Below are 23,877 nucleotides of genomic sequence, written 5' to 3' on the forward strand. Positions count from 1 at the left end.
ATTAAACGACACTCGCTCAGCCCAACCTCGCTCTCCCCAGTCGCCCCAAACACAGATACAATGAACCTCTTGCCAAACTCCGCCCAGGAACGCTTCTCCTCCAATCAACGAAGACGGGAACGCAGGACGGGCTTAGCGTTTCTCGCTTGATAACATAGTTAGCGAGGAACTCAGCGCGCGCCAATGAGTGCTTCTCCTCCCGCCCCTTCTGTAGCCCCGCCTACTAATGCTTGCTCCCATCTGTTCCCTCCCCCCCCTTAAACCCAAAAAGCCATAGATTTGCTGAAGGGGAGGCGCGCGCGGGAGGGCGGGCGAGAGCCCGCTGGGCCGGTAAAATTGTCCCGGCGCGCGCTTTCCCCGTCTCCTGGACGGCGTCCGACGAGGCTCATTCTACGGCAGCTATCCTCTCCCTTAGGACCGCGTAGGCCTGGAAAAGCGAAGCCTAAAGAAGGAGGCCCTTAAGAAGTTGCGGCGAGGCCAGGCCGGCGGCGATGTCCGTGAGGAGCGGCCAGGGGCGCGCGGTTGCGTTGCTGCGGGTGACCACGACGGCGGCGGCGGCGGCGGCCACGACGACAGCCTCGAGGGCGCGGGGCCTGCACCGCTTCCTTCAGTCCGCGCCGACCTGCCTGTTGTCTCCTTTTCCTCCTCGCCACGGAGCCCTGCCGGGGCTCTGGGCCCGACAGTGAGCCGCCGCGGGCTGGGCCCGGGCGGAAGAGCGCGGAGACCGAGATTGCGGGGCGCAGGGAGCTGCCGAGGGGGCAGCCTGAGCTTCGGCCGCTTGAGCATGGGAATCCTCTTCACCCGGATATGGAGGCTGTTTAACCACCAGGGTGAGAAGGAAGGCCGTGGGGGGGGGGGGGGAGGGGAGAGGCAGGCGGCTGACCTGGCCGTGAGGCAGCCAGGGCGACCCCTGTTAAAAAAACAAAAACAAAAACCAAGGGCTGAGTGGGAGGAGAAGAGCGCTTTGAGCGCGGTCGGTTCGGTTCCCGGCGTCTAGTCCCGGAAACCACCTCCAATCGGGGTGCTTTGGGCTTCTACCCCGACGCGTCCTGGCCTTGTTGGCCGATGGGATTATGGGAGTTGCAACGCGTCTGGGAAACGCCCAGCACCACTTTGGGGGCGAGGGTGGGGGGAGGGGGAGGTAGAGTTAGATAAAAGCCCCATAGCCGAGACTCTAATAAAAGAGTGTAGAGAACAGCAACAAAGATAAATTAAGGGACTGGAGTCTAAAACATGAAGGACATGGTTTCAGGAATTGTGTGTGCCTAGTCTAAAAAGGACTAGGGGTGACGTGATACCAGTATTACAGTATTTGAGGGGCTGCCACAAACAAGAGGGGGGGAGTGTCAACCTATTCTCCAAAGCATCTGATGAAGGCAGGCAAGAAGAAACAGAAACTAATCAAGAAGAGAAGCAACCTAGAACTAAGGGGAAATTCCCCGACAGAACAATTATCGGTGGAACAACTTGCCTCCAGAAGTTGTGGGTGCTCCAACACTGGGGGCTTTCACTTGTCTGGAATGGTATGGGGTCTCCTGCTTGAGCAGGGGGTTGGATAAGAAGACCTCCAAGGTACCTTGGTACTGATCATTCATTGGTTTCGGGAGGCATGATTAGTACAAACACATTTTTCCCATAAGGAATAATGTAGTGAGTCACAAGGCAGCCAACATCGTCTTGTAAATTGAGTATCAAAGAAATGATGAGTATCGGGACAAAATTTTCATGTCAAAATGCATTGAGTACCAAATTTGATGAGTTTCAAAGCAGTTGAGTATCAAGGTTCCACTCTATTAGGAAAGGCAGTATAGTAACAGTACATGACACTATGTTATTACCATCCTGGCCAACCATTTGTGGTCCCCTGCTTTTAATTTTAAATTAAAATTGTGGTCCCCTGCTTAAAAAATCTTAATTTTTTAAGATTACATATTTATAGTCTTGGAAACATTGCATAGTTGAAATAATGACCTCTCTCTCCAACCTGCATCCCATGTTGGCTTACATTTTGAAAGCAAAGCCTGAAAGTGGTTGGGGATCCTGTTTTGGAGCTGCTTAAAAAAAGAGAAACATTGTATTTCACAATTGCGGTTTATTAACTGGAGGCTGAGGGAGAACAGCAATAGTAATATGTTAACAGATAAATTCCTGTTTAAAAGCAATTAGCTTTATGGTAAGCAGTGTGGCTATTGAATAAATGATTGTCTTCATAGGTTAATCACTTTTTTGTGGATTTATCAGTCCTTCAGATATCACATGTCTCTTCTCTAATGCTTTATATGAACCTACAGAGAGAGAATTCCTTCATAGTTTACATAATTAAACCTAGAATTCACTAGCACACAAAGCATAGTTATGACCACTATCTTGAATGACTCCAGAGGAGGATTAGGTAAATCTGTAGGAGAGAAGTAATGAAAACTATATATTGTAAACTGTTAAAAATGTTAAGAGGAGAGTGGTATTACCCTTGCTTGCTGGTTGTGTGCTTTTAATATGCATCTTGCTGGACTATTAGGCCTGTGGTCAAATTCAGCAGAGTATTTTTTATCTTATGTTAAATATTTTTTCAAATGCGCCAAAATAATTTGTGGTGATTGAATGTCAGGAGAAAGATTTATGAATGTGTGATGTAATGTTGGTTTTTTTTAGGTGGGCACTAAGCTTATGATAAATTAGTAAATTTGGGTTTGCTACAGGTTTGTAGTTTAACAAAATAGTTCTATAAAGTTACAGAATCTTAGTTTTGATGTATTGAAATTATATTCTTTAAAAACTTATTAAGACTTTATTAAATGTAAAATAGAATAAAAATAATGGAATAGTATTAAATTAATTTTGTAGTATAACATTGTTAAGGAATATTGGCTACATTTGTTTGTCAAATATAGAATTTCCTTTGAAAACTTAAGCTTGAACACATGGAAATAGTTCAGAGGGTGGGTGTAAAAGAATTAGATAAAAGGTAAATAGAAACTCTTACCTACAGAATTCTGGAGGTTGATTTTGGTTATTTTGTTTCCATCTTTTATGTACTTAAGGGGGAAAAACACTGTTTGCTTCTTGCAGGATTTGAGCTGTGTTATCTGAGCAGGTGCCACTTGAAACCAACTCTGAGAGCTGAGGATACAGCTCTCTTGCTTCTGCCCATGAATAATTGAAATGCTATAATAGGAGCTTAACTGATAGGGAAGAATTGGGCAAATAGGAGTTCCACTATATGTGTGTATTGGGTAGATAGGCAATGTATGTATCCTGAAACTGTAAGACTGACTTATTTCATTCATTACTTTGATGCTTCTCAGACTTACAGAAAAATTCTGATAATTTGTTACATATACAGTATCTTCAATATAGAATTAGTTTAATGACCGTTCAAAATTATGATGGACTTTTCAAAAGTTACAGCCTGTCCTCAAAGTTATGACTGCTGCTCCCCCACATTTTGGATCCTTGGCAGCTGGCTCACATTTACAATTGATTGTGATTTGTCACAATTTTTGCTAGTTTCTAGCAAAAAATGCCCATTTGGAAGAATGGATTTGCCTAATGCTCATGTGATTAGCTTTATAAATGGCAATCGCTTTACGGTCATTGTAAAAATGCTCTTATAATTGAGTCTGGTCATGTGGTGCCTCAACTGCAATGACTTATGATCAAAATTCTAGGTTCCATTGTGGTTGTAAATTGAGGACTATCTCTGCAAATAAAATGTTTTATATTGCCATGCACACAAAGACCAGTGACTCCTTGAGTTTCACTTAGAGTTAAAAGGAAATAGTCAAATGTTTGGATCTTGCAGAAGAAAATTTTCTGCAAAATTTTAACTTTAGTCTTTAATTAAGCATCCTGTGTCATTGCTTTGCCATTGTTTCTTTCCCTTAGGAGTTAATTATTATTTGAGAGAAATTAGTTCATGTGGTTATTACACATGTGTGGTCAGTCATGCAGTAACTACTTTGATTGCTTTTAAATGTAATATAACAGCTGATCTGCACTTCTGCATTATAGTAATTCCATTATTAGAATGAAAAACTATTGAATAATTATTTAGATATATCACCGAAATTAAATTATGACCAATTATGTGTCATCAAGTTAGTGTTGACTCTTAATAATCTTCTCCAAGATAACACAATAAAACTCAAAACAAAATACAGTAAAATTACTATAAGTATTACTTATTATAAGTATTACTTAATACTATATTATTACTAAGTAAATAAAATTGTGTACTGCATAAAACAGAATCTAACATTCATCAAAATATTATAATAAACACAATACCACTACTACATCTTTACCATTTAATACCAAGCTAAAAAATACAATGCTGCCAAAATCTGGTTATAAAAATGTCTGTGGAGATAGAAATATTAATCTAGTACCAAAAAGTAATAATATGGGCACCAATAAAGCTATGTAGAGAGATAAGCCCAAGACATTTGAAAGAAAGCCTTTATCTTGGGTAGATACATATGGAATAAGATGCATTTACTTTCTGCCAAGTAAGTTTTAAGTTAATTCTAGTAGGAACATGAATAGGGCTTAGAAATAAAATGAAATCAAATCACAATGCCTGAGGCAAAAGTATCTGATAACCATATTTTATACAAGTTGAAATATCTTGTCTGTTTTCAGAAACCAACCCCTATATTATCAAATAATACAAATAGTAAAGCAGGATCACTATAATTGCATATCCTTGTTTGGACAGGGATAACCACAAATGATAAGGAAATACCCAGCAAGCTGGCATTTTTTTAAAAAAGAACCTATTTAATACTTAACTAAATGTTTAGGCCTTTTTCATCAATTGTTTGAGAAAATTTAAGATGATTTCATATGGAAAAAAACAGTAATTAAGTCAATTCTACTAATTCTAGCCACTGTTTTCTTGTTTAACACAAGTTCAGAAACCAAGGGCCATACAAAAACAAGCAAAAGTCCAATGATTTGGTCAATATGCTTTTTCTAGGTATGTACCATTCAAGTGTTGGTGCTTGTGTTTTTTTCAAGGGGGCCCTTGTTGGGAGAGGAGAAGGATGCTCCTTGATTTGAGTTGGGAATGGGGAAAGATGGAATAGCAGTGTGCGCACTGTCTTTCGCTGATTTATAGACTCAATTTGAAGCAAAGTGCTGCTTGTTATATCTTGGGAGATCAATAACAGTTGGTCCTCCACCTACAGCCACAATTGAGCCAAGATTTCTATTACTAAGTGGGACACTTGTTAAATGATTTTTGCCCCATTTTACAACCTTTCTTGCCACAGTTGTTAAGCAAATCACATGACATGAAAACTGTCATAAATATGAGTTAGTTACCAAGTATCCAAATTTTGAATACATGCCTTTGGAGATGCTACAACAAATTATAAGTGTGAAAAATGGTCATAAGTCATTTTTTTGGTGCAGTTGTAACTTTAAATGGTCAATAATGAACTGTTGTAAGTCAAGGACTACTTATACTAACAAATTCATCCTAGGCCGCTACAGTGGTGTCTTTCACATATAAAAAAGAAGTGTAAACAAATGCATGGAAATAATATTACATTTGAATTGCCTCTTTCTGCATTGTGCAGTTGGTGAAAAAGTAGTTGTCTGATATAATTCTGCCTATAATGGATTTGTCAGAAGAAAGTAGTTAACTGAAACATGTGAGAGAAAATTTTCTGTTTCAAATATATTAAAAACTTTTATTTAATCTAACCTTTGAATTATTGTTCAGTTTGAATGGAATATATATAATAAAAAAACTTTTAATATGAGTCCTATTTGAAGTTAATACTTCCACTTATAAAAAAATATAGATTTTTTTTCTTATATTCTCTATTTAAAGCAAAAACAACAACAACAACCCCAATGTAGTTGATTTTAATTTAATGTTTTAAAGAATTCTAACATTAAGGGAACCTCAGTAGAAAATTCATCTGAATATCTAAAAAATTGTATGCTTGGTAGAAAAGACACTTATTATGTGTTTTTTAGGTTGAATTCTCAGTTCACATTGTGAGGAGAGAATTGAGGCTCCATAGATAAAACAATGTTATTTGAATATCTGCCCTAACACTTTCTATGAACAATCAACATAAATGAACTAGTGATGTGTTACTATTAGTTTAATTTGAATATCGCATTGAATTATGGTTCAGTACTATGAAACCACAGTAACTCTCAGGCTTTGTTACTACTATCTTTGTCAGTCAAATGTGGAATATTTCTTTTTTAAATTAGTGTTATTTCCAAATCTGAAATAGTGGTTAATCTTGATGCCGTATAGTAAAACCAGAAAATTTCCAAAACATGGAAATAGTACCATGTTTCAGTACCAGCTATTTTGAATAATTTCTGTCCTGTCTCCAACCTTCACTTTATTGCGAAGGTTGTTGAGAGCGTGGTGGCACGTCAGCACCCGTTGGCCCTGGATGAAGCAATATATCTGGACCCGTACCAGTCGGTTTTCAGGCCCAGATACAGCATGGAGACGGCATTGGTTGCGCTGGTGGATGATCTCTGGAGGGCTCGGGACAAGGGTTATTCCTCTGTCCTGGTCCTATTAGATCTCTCGGCGGCTTTTGATACCATCGACCATGGTATCCTGCTGCGGCGTCTTGAGGGGTTGGGAGTGGGAGGCCCTGTTTTACGGTGGTTCTACTACCTCTCTGGGCAAGCGGTGTTGGCGGGGACAGAGGTCGGCCCCGAGGTCCCTCACGTGTCGGGGTCGGTCCTCTCTCCCCTTCTGTTCAACATATATATGAAGCCGCTGGGGGAGATCATCCGTGGTTTCGGGGTGGGGTATCATCAGTATGCTGATGATACCCAACTTTTTATATCTACCCCGAATCAGCCCAGTGATGCCCTCAACGTGATGTCTCGGTGCCTGGAAGCAGTGCGGCTCTGGATGGGGAGGAACAGGCTTCAGCTCAACCCTGCCAAGACGGAGTGGCTGTGGATACCGGCATCTTAGTTCCAGGAGAATATTCCATCGTTGGCTATAGGGGGTGAGGTGTTGCCCCCTGTAGAAAGAGCGTGCAATCTAGGCGTCCTCCTGGACTCATGGTTGACTCTGGACGACCATGTTACGACCGTAACCAGGGGGGCATTTGCTCAGATTTGTCTGGTGCGCCAGTTGCGCCCTTACCTGGACTGTGATGACTTGTGCACAGTCACTCATGCGCTTGTCATCTCCTGGATCGACTACTGCAATGCTCTCTACATGGTGCTGCCCTTGAAGACCACCCGGAGACTTCAGCTGGTGCAGAATGTAGCTGCGTGGGTAGTGATGGGAGTGTCCTGACACTCATGTTACACCCCTCCTGCGGGACCTGCTACTGGTTGCCTTCTGGGTGAGATTCAAGGTGCTGGTAATTACCTATAAAGTCCTACATGGCTTAGGCCCGGGGTACCTGGCGGACCATCTGCGGCCAGCGACAGCTCCCCATCGCCCGGTGCGCTCTCACAGGGAGGGCCTCCTTGGGGTCCCGTTGGCCAGACAGTGTCGGCTAGCGACTCCCAGGGAGCGGGCCTTCTCTGTGGGCGCGCCTACTCTGTGGAATCAGCTCCCCCTGGAGCTCCGGATGGCCCCTGACCTTCACTCTTTCCGCCGTGACCTTAAAACATGGCTATTTGGCCTGGCAGGATTGGACTGAAGGAGTTTTTAAAGAGGATTGTATTGGTTTTTATATTTGAATACTGAATTTTATGTGTTTTTTATCGTTGTGAGCCGCCCTGAGTCCTTTGGGAAAGAGGGCGGCATACAAGTTTAATAAAATAAATGAATAAAATAAATGTTACAAACAGTACCATAAATCATCGTTAATAACAACTAGAATTTGTGTAAATTCTGGTGTCACAACCAACTCCTTTAATCTAAAATTAAAAAGGAAGTTGTAAAACTTTTTGGGGATGCTACAGAAGTGGTATGGGAATCCAAGACTGGGGTTTTTTGTAGTGCTAAATTTTGGTTGAATAATATTACACTGACAAGGTTTGTAATTTATACATTTGCCTACTTGTCTAATTTTTATACCATACTACTGGTTTTTATATACCAGAATATGATTTGATATGTGAAGAATAACTTTAGAAAGTAAATTAAAGTTCATAATAACAATGGGTGGAATATATTTTGAAAAGAATAAAGTTGAAAATAAAAAAATGCTCAAATGATCTTTGAACTTGCAGGCCTTAACATTATCAAACTAGGTAACACCAGTGCTAGAAAACAGCCAAGCTCAGACAACACCTTTATGACCATAATGGGCAGACTCCATTACAGTTATAAGTCAAGGATTATCTGTACAGTTCACAGTAAGAACAATTGAAATGGGTGATCATAGAATCAGTGAATGTGTGACTAGAAATAGGCAACCTAGTGACCTCCAGATACTTTGGGTTGCATTTCCCATCAGCTTCAGGTAGTTTTGCCAGTAGCAAGGATGTGTGAGGCATGAAACATGACTATATGCTCAACCATTCTTTTTTCTTTTTCTTTTTTTCATTGCAGAGCACAAAGTGATAATAGTTGGGCTTGATAATGCTGGAAAAACTACTATTCTTTATCAGTTGTAAGTATAAAGTTAACATGAACAAGTGATTTGAATTGCCTTGTTGATTTAAAATGCTGCTCTTGACAGCAATAGGCTGAAATCTCTGTATGTATGTACTGTATTTTTCGCTCCATAAGATGCTCCTGACCATAAGATGTACCTAGGTTTAGAGGAGGAAAACAAGAAAAAAAAAATCTGTCTCTGCCTCCCAGCGTCCATGCGGTATTCATCTGGCTAGTGTCCTTGCAGCAAACAGCCTGCCTCCTCTGTGTCTGCTGCCTCCGCCGGAGAACGCTGGAGCCTTCACCTCCGAGCAGCTGATTGGCGGTTGGATCGTCCTCCTGGAATACCACTGATCAGCTGTTCGAGGCGGCTGGGATTGCTGCTGCCATTCACCGCTGCTGTGCATCTGTCACCCATGAATATTGGGTGACAGATGCACACCCACTTTTGGAAGGAAAAAAGGTGCATCTTATGGAGCGAAAAATACGGTATGTATGTATGTATATTTGTATTTATATCCCACCTTTATTATTTTTACAAATAACTCAAGCCAGTGAACATATCCCAACATACCTTCCTCCTCTTATTTCCTCACAAAACAACCCTGTGAGGGGTTGAGAGAGAAGATTTTATTGAACATAATATTGTCCAGTTTCTTTAAATACATCAGGATTTTGGATAATGGCACCTTTCCATTTCTGTCTATTCATATTCATAATTTTATATACTACCATCCTATTATTTATGTTTTACTGGACATCAGCAAATTTCATACATAATGGACAAATTTTAATATATTCAATTTTTGTTGGACTTCTGGCAATATTGTTCTCTGCCCTATTGGACTGTTTGCTGCTTCCCTTCAAAATATAATAACAGAATAACAATGTTTTTTGCTGTATATTCTCTGTTATCAGAGTGTTTGTTCTCACGAACAGGATTTGGGGCTTAGAAAAGTTGCCCTTCTATTTCACTGCCTTAGTTCAAATGTGACAACCAGAATTATAGACATTTGTAATACTACAAATGTTTCTCCATGACATATCATTTTATTTTGATACTGCAGTTTCGTTACATCTTCCTTTAGTATGTCTTTGTGAAGAATTGTGAACAGTGTTGTAGTGTACTATGGTGACATTTTGTAATTAAACAGTGGCCTAAATTTGTATTGGTGTGCAGAGTTTATTTTAAGATCTCAAAAAAGGCGTTCTTTACACATATCTTGCAGTATTCTCCTTATTGCTAAAAACTATTGATTACAGTATATGCCAGGTTCTCTAAAATAATGAGTTAACTCGATCATTGTTTCAGACCTTTTGCTGCCCCCTCCAGAACCTCATGATTTCTTGTAAGTTCAAGGTAGGAAAGGTTAAATTATAATGTAAACCCTAAATGAAGCTTTACATATTAAAATTATAAAGAAAATAAGAAAATATTTCTTCAAATAAACAGGAAAAAAACTGAAAATTTCAGCATCATTCAAGTGTTTAGTGTTCCCCAGCAGAAAATTTTAAGTTTTGCACATAATCATATTTGGTAATATAATTATTTTTATTAATTTAGAGTAGAATGAAATGTATTTTTTTTTCTTTTACAGTTCTATGAATGAAGTAGTGCATACTTCCCCAACAATAGGTAGCAATGTGGAAGAGATTGTAGTTAATAATACACGTTTTCTTATGTGGGATATTGGAGGCCAAGAATCTCTTCGATCATCATGGAACACATATTATACAAATACTGAGGTAAGAGCATAATTCCTATAGGGAAATCTTAGAAGTAGGGGCACCATATCTGAAATCCAGAAATCCAGACAACCTTTGATAGTTTCTTCGCTGCCTTGTAATAGTTGTTTGGATATTTTTACCCCAGGTATGGTGGCTCTCAAACATTGCTGTGGGTCATTTCATATAAAACTTTTAAAGATATGAATCAATAATTTGCTTTGTTGATTTTAAAATGAAACAGAATAATTTTATTTACTTAAATTAGCCTATTAATTTAAAGTACCTATTAAAAGTGCCTATTTTTAGAATTAACAATCCCACTTTTTCCAAGAAATTTATATACCTCATTTAAAATATATTTTGGAGGGAAAGTACTTGCTTTAAGATTAGCTCAGTAATCAGAATCAGAATTCACTTTTCTGTTAAACGATAGGGCAGATTTTGAGACAGAACCAACAACCTCCTGACCATGAGAATAGGATATGTGTGTACATGTGTGCTTATGAGCATGCATGTGGAGGAGTAGGATGGTTTTCATCTTTTTTCAAGATATATGGTATCTCTAATTCATTTGGTTTATAATTCTTGAAAACCCTTGGGGAACATATACATTAGAGCTGTATGTCACAGACATAGATAACTATGACACCTGTCCTTCCATGAAGTGAGGCTGCTATGAAATTATCTCTACTATTTATAAGCTTTACCCAATTGAAGAACCGTATAGTATCTTTCAAATAGTGCAGGAAAGATTTGGTCCTGAAACCTTAGTGCAGGGTCATTATGAAGAGAGCTAAAGATTCCTCACTGGCTGGCTAAGCTGGCTGGAGCTGTTTAGGTGAAGAAGGCGACAGACTCATAGCAGCATTGTCTTTGGGATCAGTGTGAACTAAAGAATACATCAAACAAAAAAATAAATTCAGAAATACAAATTAAGATACTGCCAGAAAAAATGCATGTATAGAAACAAAACACTAACAACTTAGGGTGTTGCTTAAAAACATGGTTGCGAAGCTAGCATTAATAATTTTCTGAGAATTTTTGTTTATATTGAACATTTGGATCAGTAGTTATGGTGTTCTAATATTTAGGAGAATACTGCTAATTAATGCAGCTGCCAAAAATATGGAAATTGCCTATTGGATACACTCCTTAGAAAATTACACAGAACTCTCTGTTGGATTGGGCAGTTTCATTTAGTGTTTCAAATTATCAATTCTTGTAATATTGTAATTGTCTTAATTGATAATGTTTCTATAAGGAATTTTTTTTTATGGAAGCAGCTTCAATCTTTCTCTAATTTATGATTCAAAATATGTATGGACATTCTTAATTTACAAATATCTCTGATTCTTACAGTTTGTGATAGTTGTTGTGGATAGCACAGACAGAGAAAGAATTTCCGTAACTAAAGAAGAATTGTATAAAATGTTAGCACATGAGGTAAGCACTTTTTTAAAATTAGACTGAAGCAGAAACAATTCCTAGATTGATGCTTAAGTTTTGTGACTGGTTTCTGATTGTACTTCCATGTTGGTAATCACCTCCAGAATGATATTTTAAAAATGTCGTCGTCGTTGCCCCCCCTCCCCTCCGATTGGGGAACTTCTAGATTTAATAACAATTTTTAGAATAGTACAATATGTATTATGTCTGACTTTTTCACTACAAACTAAAAAAAGATTTTGCATATTATTTAGGGAAATAATAAAATGTAGTTGTAGAAATTAGTATGTATGTTTTCCAAAATAATATTAGCCTCAAATTTCTTAAAGAGAAATTAAAAGTATGATACTTTTTGTTATTAAAACTACCATCAGCAACAGCATAGTCTGTGTGAAGTAAGTGTATTCTGGGAGATGGTAGCAGAGGTGATATATGGTGTAAATAATTGCATTTATTTGATAGCACCTACATATTAGGATATGTTAGAATATTAGGCTAAAATGCCATATAAAAGTCAAATGATTCTCTTTCATTTTTTATTATATTATGTTGAAAGAAAGGAAGGTTTTATAAGCATTACAATTTTTTATAATGACTCAAAATTCAAAGAGCATTATTTTTAAACGCTCATATTTTAAATGCTGTATTATGGAAATTAAATTCAGTTGGTATGACTTTGACAAGGTAGATGCCAGATTTGCTATCAATTTGCAGATTTTAAATGTAGGTGGGGAATATATATGCACATTCGGTTAGGAAATCAAAGGCACTAAAGGTAAGAAATTTGTCCATCCACATACCCACATACTTGCAAACCAACAGCTGTATAGACAGCGAAACCAACATTCCTCTTCCCCCTTATTTAATATGAAATAATTTAATACCAACAGAGGGTCCTTTGTTCTAAGAAGTCGTTAGTATTTAGGTTTTGCATACATCACAATATTTTCTAATTGTGAACCAACATTCTCTGAACAGTGATATCCCTACATTGTATAAAAAGTGTGGATATACAGAGAGATGTTTGACAGTATTCCATAGCTATGGTTCATTACCGTCTTAGAAATTCATTCAGGTTTAAATGTAAATATTTCTTAGAATTGCTGGAAGTGACCTTTTAGTTGAATTCTGATTGTTTGACATGGGGCTGCTCTGGTGTGATTTTGCATAGAATTTGTGTTGGTTTACTGCATTTTAAAATCAGTGCTAATTTAAATCTTAAGTGTTAAATACAACAACAAATAAAATAGTTTAGTGGTATAACAGGAAAGAAATAAAACGGAGAATATATATATTTTACTATAGGACTTGAGAAAAGCAGGCTTGCTCATCTTTGCTAACAAACAGGATGTTAAAAACTGCATGACTGTAGCTGAAATTTCTCAGTTCCTGAAACTAACATCTATTAAAGATCACCAGTGGCACATCCAGGCATGCTGCGCTCTTACTGGCGAAGGGTAAGAAGTATTTTGTTTGTGAATACTTTTTTTAATAAACATCTACTACATAAAGTAATGAGATCATGCCAAACTCTACAGATATAAGTACGTCAATATAAGAAAATATATTTAGCTCGATTCAACTATGGTGCTATCTTAGCTTGGTTACAGACAGTCCTCAATTTAAAACCATTTGTTTAGTGAATGTTTGAAGTTACGAGGGCACTGAAAAAAATGACTTATGACGAGTTTTCACACTTACAATCGTTGTAGCATCCTCATGGTCATGTGATCAAAATTCAGGCACTTGGCAACTGGCATGTATTTATGACAGTTGCACTGTCCCAGGATCCTCTGAACATTATTTGTAACCTTCCTAGCTGGCTTCCAACAAATCAGCATAGGCAGCCAGATTCACTTAATGATCACATGATTCACTTAACTGCAGAGATTCATTTAACAACTATGGCAGAAAAATTTGCAAAATGGGGTAAAAATCACTTAACAACTGCCTTGCTTAGCAGCAGAAATTTTGGGCTCAATTGTGGTCGTAAGTTAAGGACTATTTGTATTTGTTTGCAGATATTTCATTACTCATCTAAGTAACATCATCAGTGCTAGTGAGTGTGAGGTTTGTTCTGTTTATATACAGTAGCTTGCCCTGCCAGTGTTGTTGGAAGTGAGGTTTTCCCCTTTGTAGTTCCTTGATTAGGATATTGTTTTCTGCTTGAATTTTTGTGTGAGGTTAATCTCTACTTGTCTAGATGTTTTTAGTTCCCTTCTTGGCTTCTCATCTGTTTTGAATGATGTATAAATATAGTTTATTTCTGTGTTTATTGACAACTGATTTACCTGAGTGCTCAGCTTCTAGGAATTCTCTGGTGGTTTTGGATTTAACAATTTTGGATCTGGCAATTTTGTCTAAATTGCTCACAGTTTCCCAGCTGAAACTATGGTTAAATCTGTCTGTGTTATGAGAGTAACAATTATCATCATTTTTTCTGACTACAGCTTGGTGTTCATGGATGTGCTCTGCCAGTCGTTTGCCTGTCTCACCTATATAGTGGCTGTCTATACATTATATGCTGAAGATGACTCTGTTTTTTTCCCATGGGTTATTAGATATTTCGGGTTATGTAAGATAATTTGGAAGGCTTTAGAATAGATGGTTGGCATACTATGGTGATATCATGTGGCTGTAATACTCTGTTTCCCCCAAAATAAGACATCCCCTGATAATAAGCCCAATTGGGCTTTTGAGTTCATGGCAGTAAGGCCAAGTGCTTATTTCAGGGTTCAAAAAAATATAAGACAGGGTCTTATTTTTGGGGAAACACGGTAGTCTGTTGGTTGTTTTTGAGATGTTTATAATAGTGTTACCCTTTTTGTAGCTTCTTTTGGTTGTGCTATAGTGGATTGAACGGTCAAGCATTTTTGTAAAATTATGTGAATTGGAAGCTGTTGTCTAGGCAATATTTCTTTTTTCTGGAGTTCTGATTGCTGAAGTGAATTTGTTTTCATCTAAGTCACGGATGTCAAACTCGATCGTGTCACGTGACGTATCATGGCGTATCATGACTTTTTTTTGCCTTTGTGGAGCTGGGGTGAGCGTTACTTGCATTTGACGCATCTGGCCCGTGGGCCGCCAGTTTGACATGCCTGCTCTAAGTAATGTTCTTCCACAGTTCCTCTTGAGGAAGGTTGGGTTGTTACTTTTGTAATGAAGCACTTTGTAAGCGTGGGTTGTTTTTTTTTTGATAGACTTAACATTTCTAATTTGCCAATGAGCACAAATGCTCTCCACAGCCCAAAAAAGGAAAAGGAGGAAACCACACCCCCACCAATACTGGCAGAACAAGTTATTGTATATACACAAGAAGCACACCCCACACTGACTAATACTGATTATATTACCTAGTGGAGTAATGAAATACCTGTAAACAAACAACCAAGTTTAGAGAGCAGCAAGGATTCTATGAATATTTCAGTATGATAGCACCAAATACATAATGGTTAGTATGTTTTTTCTTTGGCAGAAATGTTTTGTTTAAATTTCAGTTTTAAAAAATGAGCATTGAGAGCTTCCAAGGTTTTATGGTCTGCAGTAGGTAAATTGTAAAGGGTAAATTGCCAAGAGAAACTAAGATTAAGCCATGAAAGATTTCAGGATCTGGGTTTTAACTAGCAAAGCCAAAGAACTTTGGTTACACTCAGGCTTTAAGGTAATTACTAAATTGAGTATAGAAAGCAGTTGGTAACATACCGATTTTTCAGTATTGTTATGAGTTGAACATGTTACTATGTGTTCATTAGCAGTCTTAGCCATCACAATTTTAGCAATTGACATTCCAAATGCTCTTCAAAGATGACTTCGAGGAGAATGGAATATAGTATTCTGATCACAATGTGTATCTCTGACTGTCTAAGAATGTTGCTCCTTCTAACTGCCATATAGTCTTAAGAGGTTACCTAAGTAATATCAAGAAAATATTTGGGGTTTTAATTTTTATTTAATATATTTTCTAAAGAATTTATAGCGGGAAACATCAAAATGTCTCAGTACACTAAAAAAAGCCCATATACAATTAAAATACTCTTTAAACCTTAAAACTGAGGAAAAAAGATGGAGAGAAGGAAAAAAATTCTATCTTAGTTTAAAGTTTAATAATAAATACAATAAGGTACTATAATATCTGAGACAAAGCAAGATAAAAGTGGAAAAGAAAACAGTAAAGAAAAAAAGAGTGGCTTCTGACTTTCTTTGTTCCACATATAGATAAAAAAATACATCCAGTTCTTACTTTAAAATTAACAATAATCTACATTACTTCTATAATTCCACATAACTCTAATCCTCAAATCCTCAAATCCAAATTGTTCGCAGCGCATTGAAAATGGACGTTCAGGTGAGACAACGTCCTTTCTCACAAAAAGTCCAAAAATTCTCCCGAAATTCTTATAATCTGTAGTTTCCATGAAATAACTACAATTAAATTTCTTACATTTCAGTTTGAAATGGTAACCTACAGTAAGATTCTCAGTTTTTGAATGATCATCCATTGCCTTTGTAAATCCAATAAATCCACCTCAGTTTTCTCCAGAGGGATTTGCTGATCACCAGTAGTAACTTCTGGTTCCAGTAAAGAATTAAAAAGTTCAAGCACTTCACAGGTCCATAAATCAAATATTTCCTTTAGAGTAATCATATTGTGCTATGATAATTGACCTTCAAAATTTAGTTTTACATTTGATAATGTAAACAAGTCAGCTTCCCCACAACAAGAGTTTGTTTCTATTCTCTCTTTAAAAAAGAAAAGTTATTTTTTTCCACTTAAATATTTTAATGTCTTTAGTTCTCAGCTTTTTGTGAGGGAAGCAAAAAATCAGTCAAATTCTCAAGTCGTTTCTAAATATTACCGTACAATCCCAGAATTAATGAAAATCACCAAAGAAAAATACTTACTTGTATCTAAGAAAGTCTCTCTCTAATTGAAGAATAAATTATAATCCAAAAATTGCATTAGAAATAAATAAGGTCAATTCTAGTGGCCCTAAATTTAGGTTGCATCAGAGCTACGAACTTGATGAAAGACCCCTCGTCCCTGTTGCTCCCATCAGAGAAATATCTGTTTCTGTAACTAGCTCATTAGGAAGACTGATTGGTCAATTTCAGATTTCCCCTTTAAATTGGAGGAAGAAAAATCACGCCCCACTGTCAACCACAACTGGGGCTGAAACTTTGGTGCGACATTGTTTTCTTTTGGAGGCAGTTAAACCACATTTCCCTACCAGAAACAAGAACTCAGATCTGTTCCTGAATTTCAAAATGAAAAGTGTCACGAGCTATAGCACATTACTTCAGTGAAGTTCATATGATTTCCATATATTTTGTAAAGTTCTGAGAATGGGAGCCCTAGTATATCAAAAAAACAAAAACAAAAAAAAACCATAGCTGTGATTTGGAGTTTGTCACAAACGATCTGTATTAATGAAGTTATATTTTTCTTTAATTTTTTTTTCCAGATTATGCCAAGGACTTGAATGGATGATGTCAAGACTTAAAATCAGATGATTCTAACTCTGCACAGACATTGTACAAAAGAGAACTGGCTATTTGGCTGTGAATTATTGGCTTCTGTATATTTATAAAAACAAGATGACTTTTTCTTTTGCTACCTAAGAGATTTCAAACAAGAAAAAACAAATTGGAAATTCAGCCTTGACTTTCTTCGATGATTTCTTTGAACTGACATTTAAATACTGTGGTTGGCCTTTCTTTTATCAAGAAATAATGTGCGGAGATCAAATACAAGGAAAGAATTTTAACTTTTACTTTTTATTATTCAAGTCTAACTCACTAAATTGAAATGCTGACTTTATTATTTCCACAAATCAGAAAAGAAAATCAGTGGTACAGGTACTGACTGTCTAGTATTGAAACCGACTGGGATGCGTTTCAGAAGTGCAAAAATGTTCCTATATGTGAACTATATGTTTTATGTAATTATACCTCATGTTAAGCTTGATTAAAATCTGTTGAGCAAATTGATTAATATCATTAATTCTGTCCATAGTACTCCTTAAGTGGCAGTATGTGATTTGAGCCACTTTGGACCTATTTGAGTTCCATGTGTTACAGCCAATCTTTTTTGTCTGACACTGAGCAGGTTCTGTCAGGACAAATTCTTTATCTACTTTCTAACTCCTCTCAATCTTCACCAGAACTTTGGTGAAGCTGTAGCAAGCTTTGGGATACATAGGAGGGGGCTGCTAGTTGGACAGGATTCTGAGAATGTTCAACCAGGTCATCAAAACCCTGTGCATGGAATGTTTTGTATCACACTGTGGCAGTAGGTTTGGGGTCAAACTATTTGAATTTGTAATGGTTTATTAAAAAAGGCGGTGTGGTGGGGGGATGCTGCTAGTATATCATTATCCTTTCTGTACTACTCAAAAGCAACCGAGACAAAAATACAGGTTATGTATTATTTTATGTATATCCTGCAGTTTAAAACAACCACAAAAGAATTAAGATTCAATGTATTATTATTTAGAAGTTTACACTTCGATTGCATTTGCTGAGATAAGCATTGCTTCAAATAGAACATTTGAGTTACCTGAAATATGCACTGTGGTTCAAAAACATCTTTATACTTGGTGGTATGCATAGAACATTCCCATTTGTTGACATTAAAAGTGGGTTTAATCTAAAAGAAATAGACTAATTAGGAATTTCACAGAATACGTATAAACTTGGGAGTTTCTTCTGGAGAAATTGTTGACATGCTCTTTATGTGATCACCTAAAATGAACAGAAATTTGTAATTACACTAAGTTGCACTTAAAGTCACTTGAATGAGAAATCTTGACCAGTCTTATTGATTTAATAGATAAGATCAGCTACGTTTTGATCAATTCCATTGCTACTTTATAGGGGGCAAAGACTAGAATATAAATAGCTATATTAGTAGCATATTAATTGAGCCATTTGCTTTTCAGATTCTCTAGGAACATCCCAACTATGTATCCGTGTCACGTGCACACACATTTATATGACTTTATTCATCTGCTCCTTAAATTGAAAATTTAAACTAAATGCATGGACCCTACAAAGCAGTTTTCCAGTTTTATATCTTCCCTGTTTCAAAACTTGAAGTGCATTAAAATATGAATAAACTAATTTTCCTGTTACTTTATGCTGCAATGATTGTAAAGGTGGATAGGGGAATAAGTTGGTGCCTGGTATAGGAAAATACAAATTATTTTAGTCTTCTGAATGTTGTGTTAGCATTCTTTCCAGGCTTAGGGGGTTATTTAGAAACAAGTGTATCCTTAGTATCAGATAAACTAAACGCCCCCTCCTTTTTTTTAAAAAAATCAGGCATTAAGTATAACTTGGTCTGTATATTTCAAGTTGGATCAAAGCAATTTAAATGATTGGAATTCAATACACTGGCTGCTTTGTACAACAGCTCATCAGTTTTTCTGATTGGAGACGTTCTTAAAATTAGCAGTGCCATTAAACTACATATCAGTATTTGGCAGGAGAAAAAAAAAAGGCACACAATTTAAAAAAAAAATGTTTTACCACAAACTGGTTTTGAAATAACTCTTAACTTTGAAATCAAGAGTGCTGTGGAGATGTTTTTTTAAGTGGCATAAACAAATATTTAAACTTCTTGTAAGTTGTTCCTTTGATTCCTATTCATAATATTTTTTTTAAAAAAAATCACCTGTCATCGGATGAATGCCCTGAGAAAAATTATGTTTCAACATAAACATAATTATAGTTAAAATTGAACTAGAATTCATAAACCTTTTGACTATATCCAAGTTACCAAAGTACTCATACTAACTTTAACAAGTATGAATGAGAGTGCATGAGTTCCCAAACAGGATGGGTTTCTCTAGATTAAAAAAAACCAATTTCCTTCCGACATTTTTATCTTGACTCTCAGCCTAAGAATAAAATGGCAGATGGTTGTGAGAAGGGTGACTTACCCTCTGTTTTCAGTGACTTCAATAAAATTGAAAGCATAGAAACCCACAGAGTCCAGCTCTGATTCTTGACTGACTCTTAGCATTAACAAAAATGATGCTTTTGCAACTTTATTTCAGCTTCGAATCAACTAGCTACGGGCAGTTGGATACACTGAAAAGGGGTTAGAAGAAAGCTTAATACAAAGCCTTTGGATAATTAATCTTATTTTAGAGCAAGACATTATCAATCAGTTCTTTAAAGCTAAAGGCCATTTTTGTTTTCATGTATATTTTTATATACATACAGCTATGTGAAAGCATTAATTTCAAATTGAACTGTTACTGCCATTCCTCTAAAATGTGTTGGGAGACTTTGGGTGTCATTCCTACTTTTGATTTTTTATCAAGAGGATTTGTGCGTGCTTATTACAATAAAATTTCTGTACATATATACGAGAAAAGCATACATTGCTGTGTGCACGTTTTGTGATCAGGTATAGACAACACCTATTTTTAAGAGGGAAGGATAAAAGTGTCCTGTGCTTCCATAGGACCTGTGAATGATGTTGGTTGATGTTAATCTGTAGAGTGGAAGAAGCAGATCAGGATAATATACTCAAGACAAGCTGAACATAACTAGTTTCTAGATTTAGGTTGATGAAAGAATTATCATTTTGGGGTTCCTTTGTTTTTAAAATTAGCCCTGGCTGCATGCTTGCTTCTGTGCCTATATGTAATGCCTACTTAATGTGTAAATTTTGTAAATAAAGGATTACTAGAAAGATAAATATAGTCTCTCTTATCTGTAAAACCAGCCTGCAAAGCAGCCCACATAAATGCCAACTATTGATGACAGATTTGTCGGACTTGCGGAGCTTAATATGCTTAGTAACTCTTACTATTTGGGAAGTTATATTGTTATAAAGAAAGAAGTATGAAACAGTAGTACGTTAAACTTGCTCTGTGGCAGTGATAAAGTTCACTTGGGGATGGCGATGATGAATCATACAATCAATGGCTACGTAAACTGCTATGTAATACACATGATAATGATCCTTGGTGAATGATTAATAGACTGCATGTTGTTTCCAAAGTACAATAGAAGCTGCTGCTGCTGCTCAAAAGAAACACACTACCCTGACTATTACAACTAGTGGTTTTTATTTTAGTCCTTTTTATAAAGAATCACAAAAATTTATAGCAAAGCTGGAACGTTAAAAGAGGGAAAACTAAATGTTAGGCGAGAGAGAAATGAATACTTCTCAAATTCTGCATTAAGTTTATTTTTATTTTTAATTTTTAAGGAGTAATCAGTATGTTTGCTGCCTGGAGATATTTATAAACAATAATAAAGGCAGGATAAAAATGAAAGTTTTGGACATCAACACCCAAAATCAATGGGATATTCACTTGTGCTTGATACTCAATATTTATAAAGTAAACTGGGGTGTCAAACTCAATCTGGCCTGCTGGGTGCTTAGATCTGGCCCACGGGACTGCCCTGGAAACAGCAAAGGTCCAGCCCGCAGTGCCTCTGCCAGTGAAAATGGAGCTCGGGAGGGCTGCCCGCAGCTGTCCCAGGTTCCATTTTTGGCTGCAATGGCCTCCAGACCTCTGCCAGTGAAAACAAAGCTCGGGGGATGGGTGCATGCGCCCCCACCCCCCCGAGCTCAGTTTTTGCTTTCAGGAGGCCATCGTGGCTGAAAACGGCCCAGGAGCCCATTTTTGCTGACAGAGCACTCGGGCCACCACAGGTGCCCCTGACAAGTGATGTCATGCTGGCCACGCCCACCCCAGGCCCCCAAAGTCAAACAACCCTAATGCGGCCCTCAATGAAATCGAGTTCGATACCCCTGAAGTAGACTCAATGTCTTACCTACTTTGCCATATTAGATACAGGTAGTGCTTGACTTGAGTCAATTGAGTCCAAATTTTCCATTGCTAAGTGAAACAATTGTTAAGTGAATTTTTTCCCATTTCTTGCCACAGTTGGCAACAACCCTGCAGTTGTTAAATTAGGAACCTGGTTGTTAACTGAATCTGGCTTCCTCATTGACCTTGCTTGTCAGAAGGTTGCAAAAGTGGATCACATGACCGTGGGACACTGCAGCTGTCATAAATATGAGTCAGTTGCCAAACATCCAAATTTTGATCACGTGACCATGCGGATGCTGCAATGGTCATAAGTGTGAAAACCGGTCATAACTTAAGCCACTTTTTTCAGCACTGTTATAATTTTGAATGGTCATTAAATGACCTCTTGTAAGTCAAGGACTACTTGCATAGTGTCTCCTATTATATACATACGTGCTTCCCTCTATCTTACTAATACTCCCATCTCATTTTCGTAGATTACCATTTTTATAAAGTAATTCTTATCTTAGTCTCATAAATATTTAGCTTATTATTTTGCACACTGTATAATTGTTTTTAGAGATACTCATTTTTTAATCTTCCATCATTTGCATCTTTAAATTTTTAGCTTTTATCCGTGTCACTTTTTTACGTTTCTTCCTAATGATTGTAACCAGGGGTGGGTTCTACTTACCTTTACTACCGGTTCACAGCGGGACCGCACATGTGCGCTCAGTTCGCTCGTGTGCGCGTGCACTCTTCTGCGCATTCACTCAGTTTGCTTGCGTGCATGTGCACTCTTCTGCGCATGCGCAGAAGCGTTTTGATGAAGTTGGGGTCTGTGGACGGAGCCTCCCGCCGGTTTTACTACCAGTTCTATAGAACCGGTGCGAACCGGGGGCAACCCACCACTGATTGTAGCCCAAACATTTATGTTGGGTCTATGATCTTAATGAAGACCGAAACTGAAAGCTATTCTTACTCAAATGTTGATGGATAGGATGTTGTACCACCAAATGTTGCAGCAAATTATAATTGTCCTGCTGAAAGCAGATCATATTTACTGGATTAGGATATCTGTGAATAATTATGTGGCTCTGTCAGATAAATGTGACCAATGTTTGCCTGCATGGAAAAAAAAAAAATGCCACACTCGGGCTATTTGTAACCTTTTGACTATAACCTTAAGCCAGGCATCATTTTTCCTCATAAATGAATGATGAGCTCACACGATAAAACTAATATGCTGTATAACACAGCTGATCCTGTTGTTGATACTGCTTCTAAACATGAAGTATGGAAACCTTTTGTGATAAAAACTACAGCAGCTGTCTTGGCGTACATGATGCATGACACTCCTGCTATAAATAATGATCATTTGATTGTATAACAGCATCAGAAGAACTATATTGTATTGGCCACAACATTTCACCAACCTTCAGATTATTCAGAATGAGCAAAACATTGGCTGGGACCCTTACTGTGGTTATACTGTGTGTAAATACAGTATCTTCCTTCTTGTCTTCTTTTAGCTATATTGTTTTACGGGTTTATGAACTGTTTTAATTATTTTCTTAAGTTCTTGGACCCAGAGTCACTTTAGATGGCTGGAGGGTGTGTGTGACCACATAAATCCGACAACACACATTACACTCTTCACTTTCATGTAAGCCACCTTGTGGAAAACACAGAAAAAGAAAAAAATTCAGACACAATGCAAGAAAAATTAGAAAATACAGCTTATTTTAACATATGCCTACGCCTTTACTCCTTTCTCTTTGTAAACTGTTCTTGCTTCTGCTTCACACATTGCAATTCTTTAAATGTCTCACCTCTCATTTGTAGACCTCTTTATTCTATCCAGCTGTGACTTGCTTAGTTATCGTCTTGACCCATTCATTTTTCTTTGATATACAAGTAGTCCTCAATTTACAAAAGTTCATTTAGTGACCGTTCAAAGTTACAACGGCACTGAAAAAAGTGACTTATGACCATTTTTCACACTTATGACCATTGCAGCATCCCAATGGTCACAATCAAATTTCAGGTGCTTGGACACTGACTCGTATTTATGACGGTTGCAGTGTCCCGGGATCAGGGGATCACACTTTGCGATCTTCTGACAAGCAAAACAATGGGGAAGCCAGATTCACCTAGCAACTGTGTTACAAACAGAAAGCCCCACTGCACTTCCCAAATGTTGTTAATTGTCATCTCTTATACTCAGAATTCTGCAAATGCCAGATAAGGAATACATGACAAACTATTTCCAGTGTAACACTAACTCTTGCTAGCTTTTCTTTTGTCCAGGGGGACATTAACAACATTCTTCCCATTGTTGGGTGCAGCAATGCAGCTTTCATACAAGTCACATTTCCA

General features: G+C 37.4%; 1 protein-coding gene across 2 annotated transcripts; it reads left to right on the forward strand.

Moving 5' to 3' along the window:
• The first annotated feature begins 276 nt into the window (after window positions 1-276).
• ARL5A (ARF like GTPase 5A) lies at window positions 277-17,709 on the forward strand. 2 transcript variants are annotated; one of them, XM_070942611.1, is made up of 6 exons: window positions 277-830; window positions 8,507-8,567; window positions 10,150-10,297; window positions 11,639-11,722; window positions 13,031-13,182; window positions 17,188-17,709. In XM_070942611.1, exons 1-6 carry the CDS (start codon window positions 785-787, stop codon window positions 17,234-17,236), a joined length of 540 nt encoding a protein of 179 aa, XP_070798712.1. In that variant the 5' UTR covers window positions 277-784; the 3' UTR covers window positions 17,237-17,709. The 2 variants fall into 2 exon arrangements, with proteins under 2 accessions (XP_070798712.1, XP_070798795.1); XM_070942694.1 differs by lacking the exon at window positions 11,639-11,722.
• Window positions 17,710-23,877: the final 6,168 nt, after the last annotated feature.

This window comes from Pituophis catenifer, unplaced genomic scaffold (assembly GCF_029215685.1).
Source record: "Pituophis catenifer annectens isolate HBS135680 unplaced genomic scaffold, rPitCat1.0.hap2 SCAF_1, whole genome shotgun sequence".
NCBI lineage: Eukaryota > Metazoa > Chordata > Lepidosauria > Squamata > Colubridae > Pituophis > Pituophis catenifer.

Bases quoted from the DNA above. Each gene is read 5' to 3' on its own strand.
- ARL5A (XM_070942611.1), top strand. From the start codon at position 785: ATGGGAATCCTCTTCACCCGGATATGGAGGCTGTTTAACCACCAGG. The intron at 10,298-11,638 runs GTAAGAGCATAA...TGATTCTTACAG, and splicing joins CATATTATACAAATACTGAG to TTTGTGATAGTTGTTGTGGA. The intron at 13,183-17,187 runs GTAAGAAGTATT...TTTTTTTTCCAG, and splicing joins TGCGCTCTTACTGGCGAAGG to ATTATGCCAAGGACTTGAAT.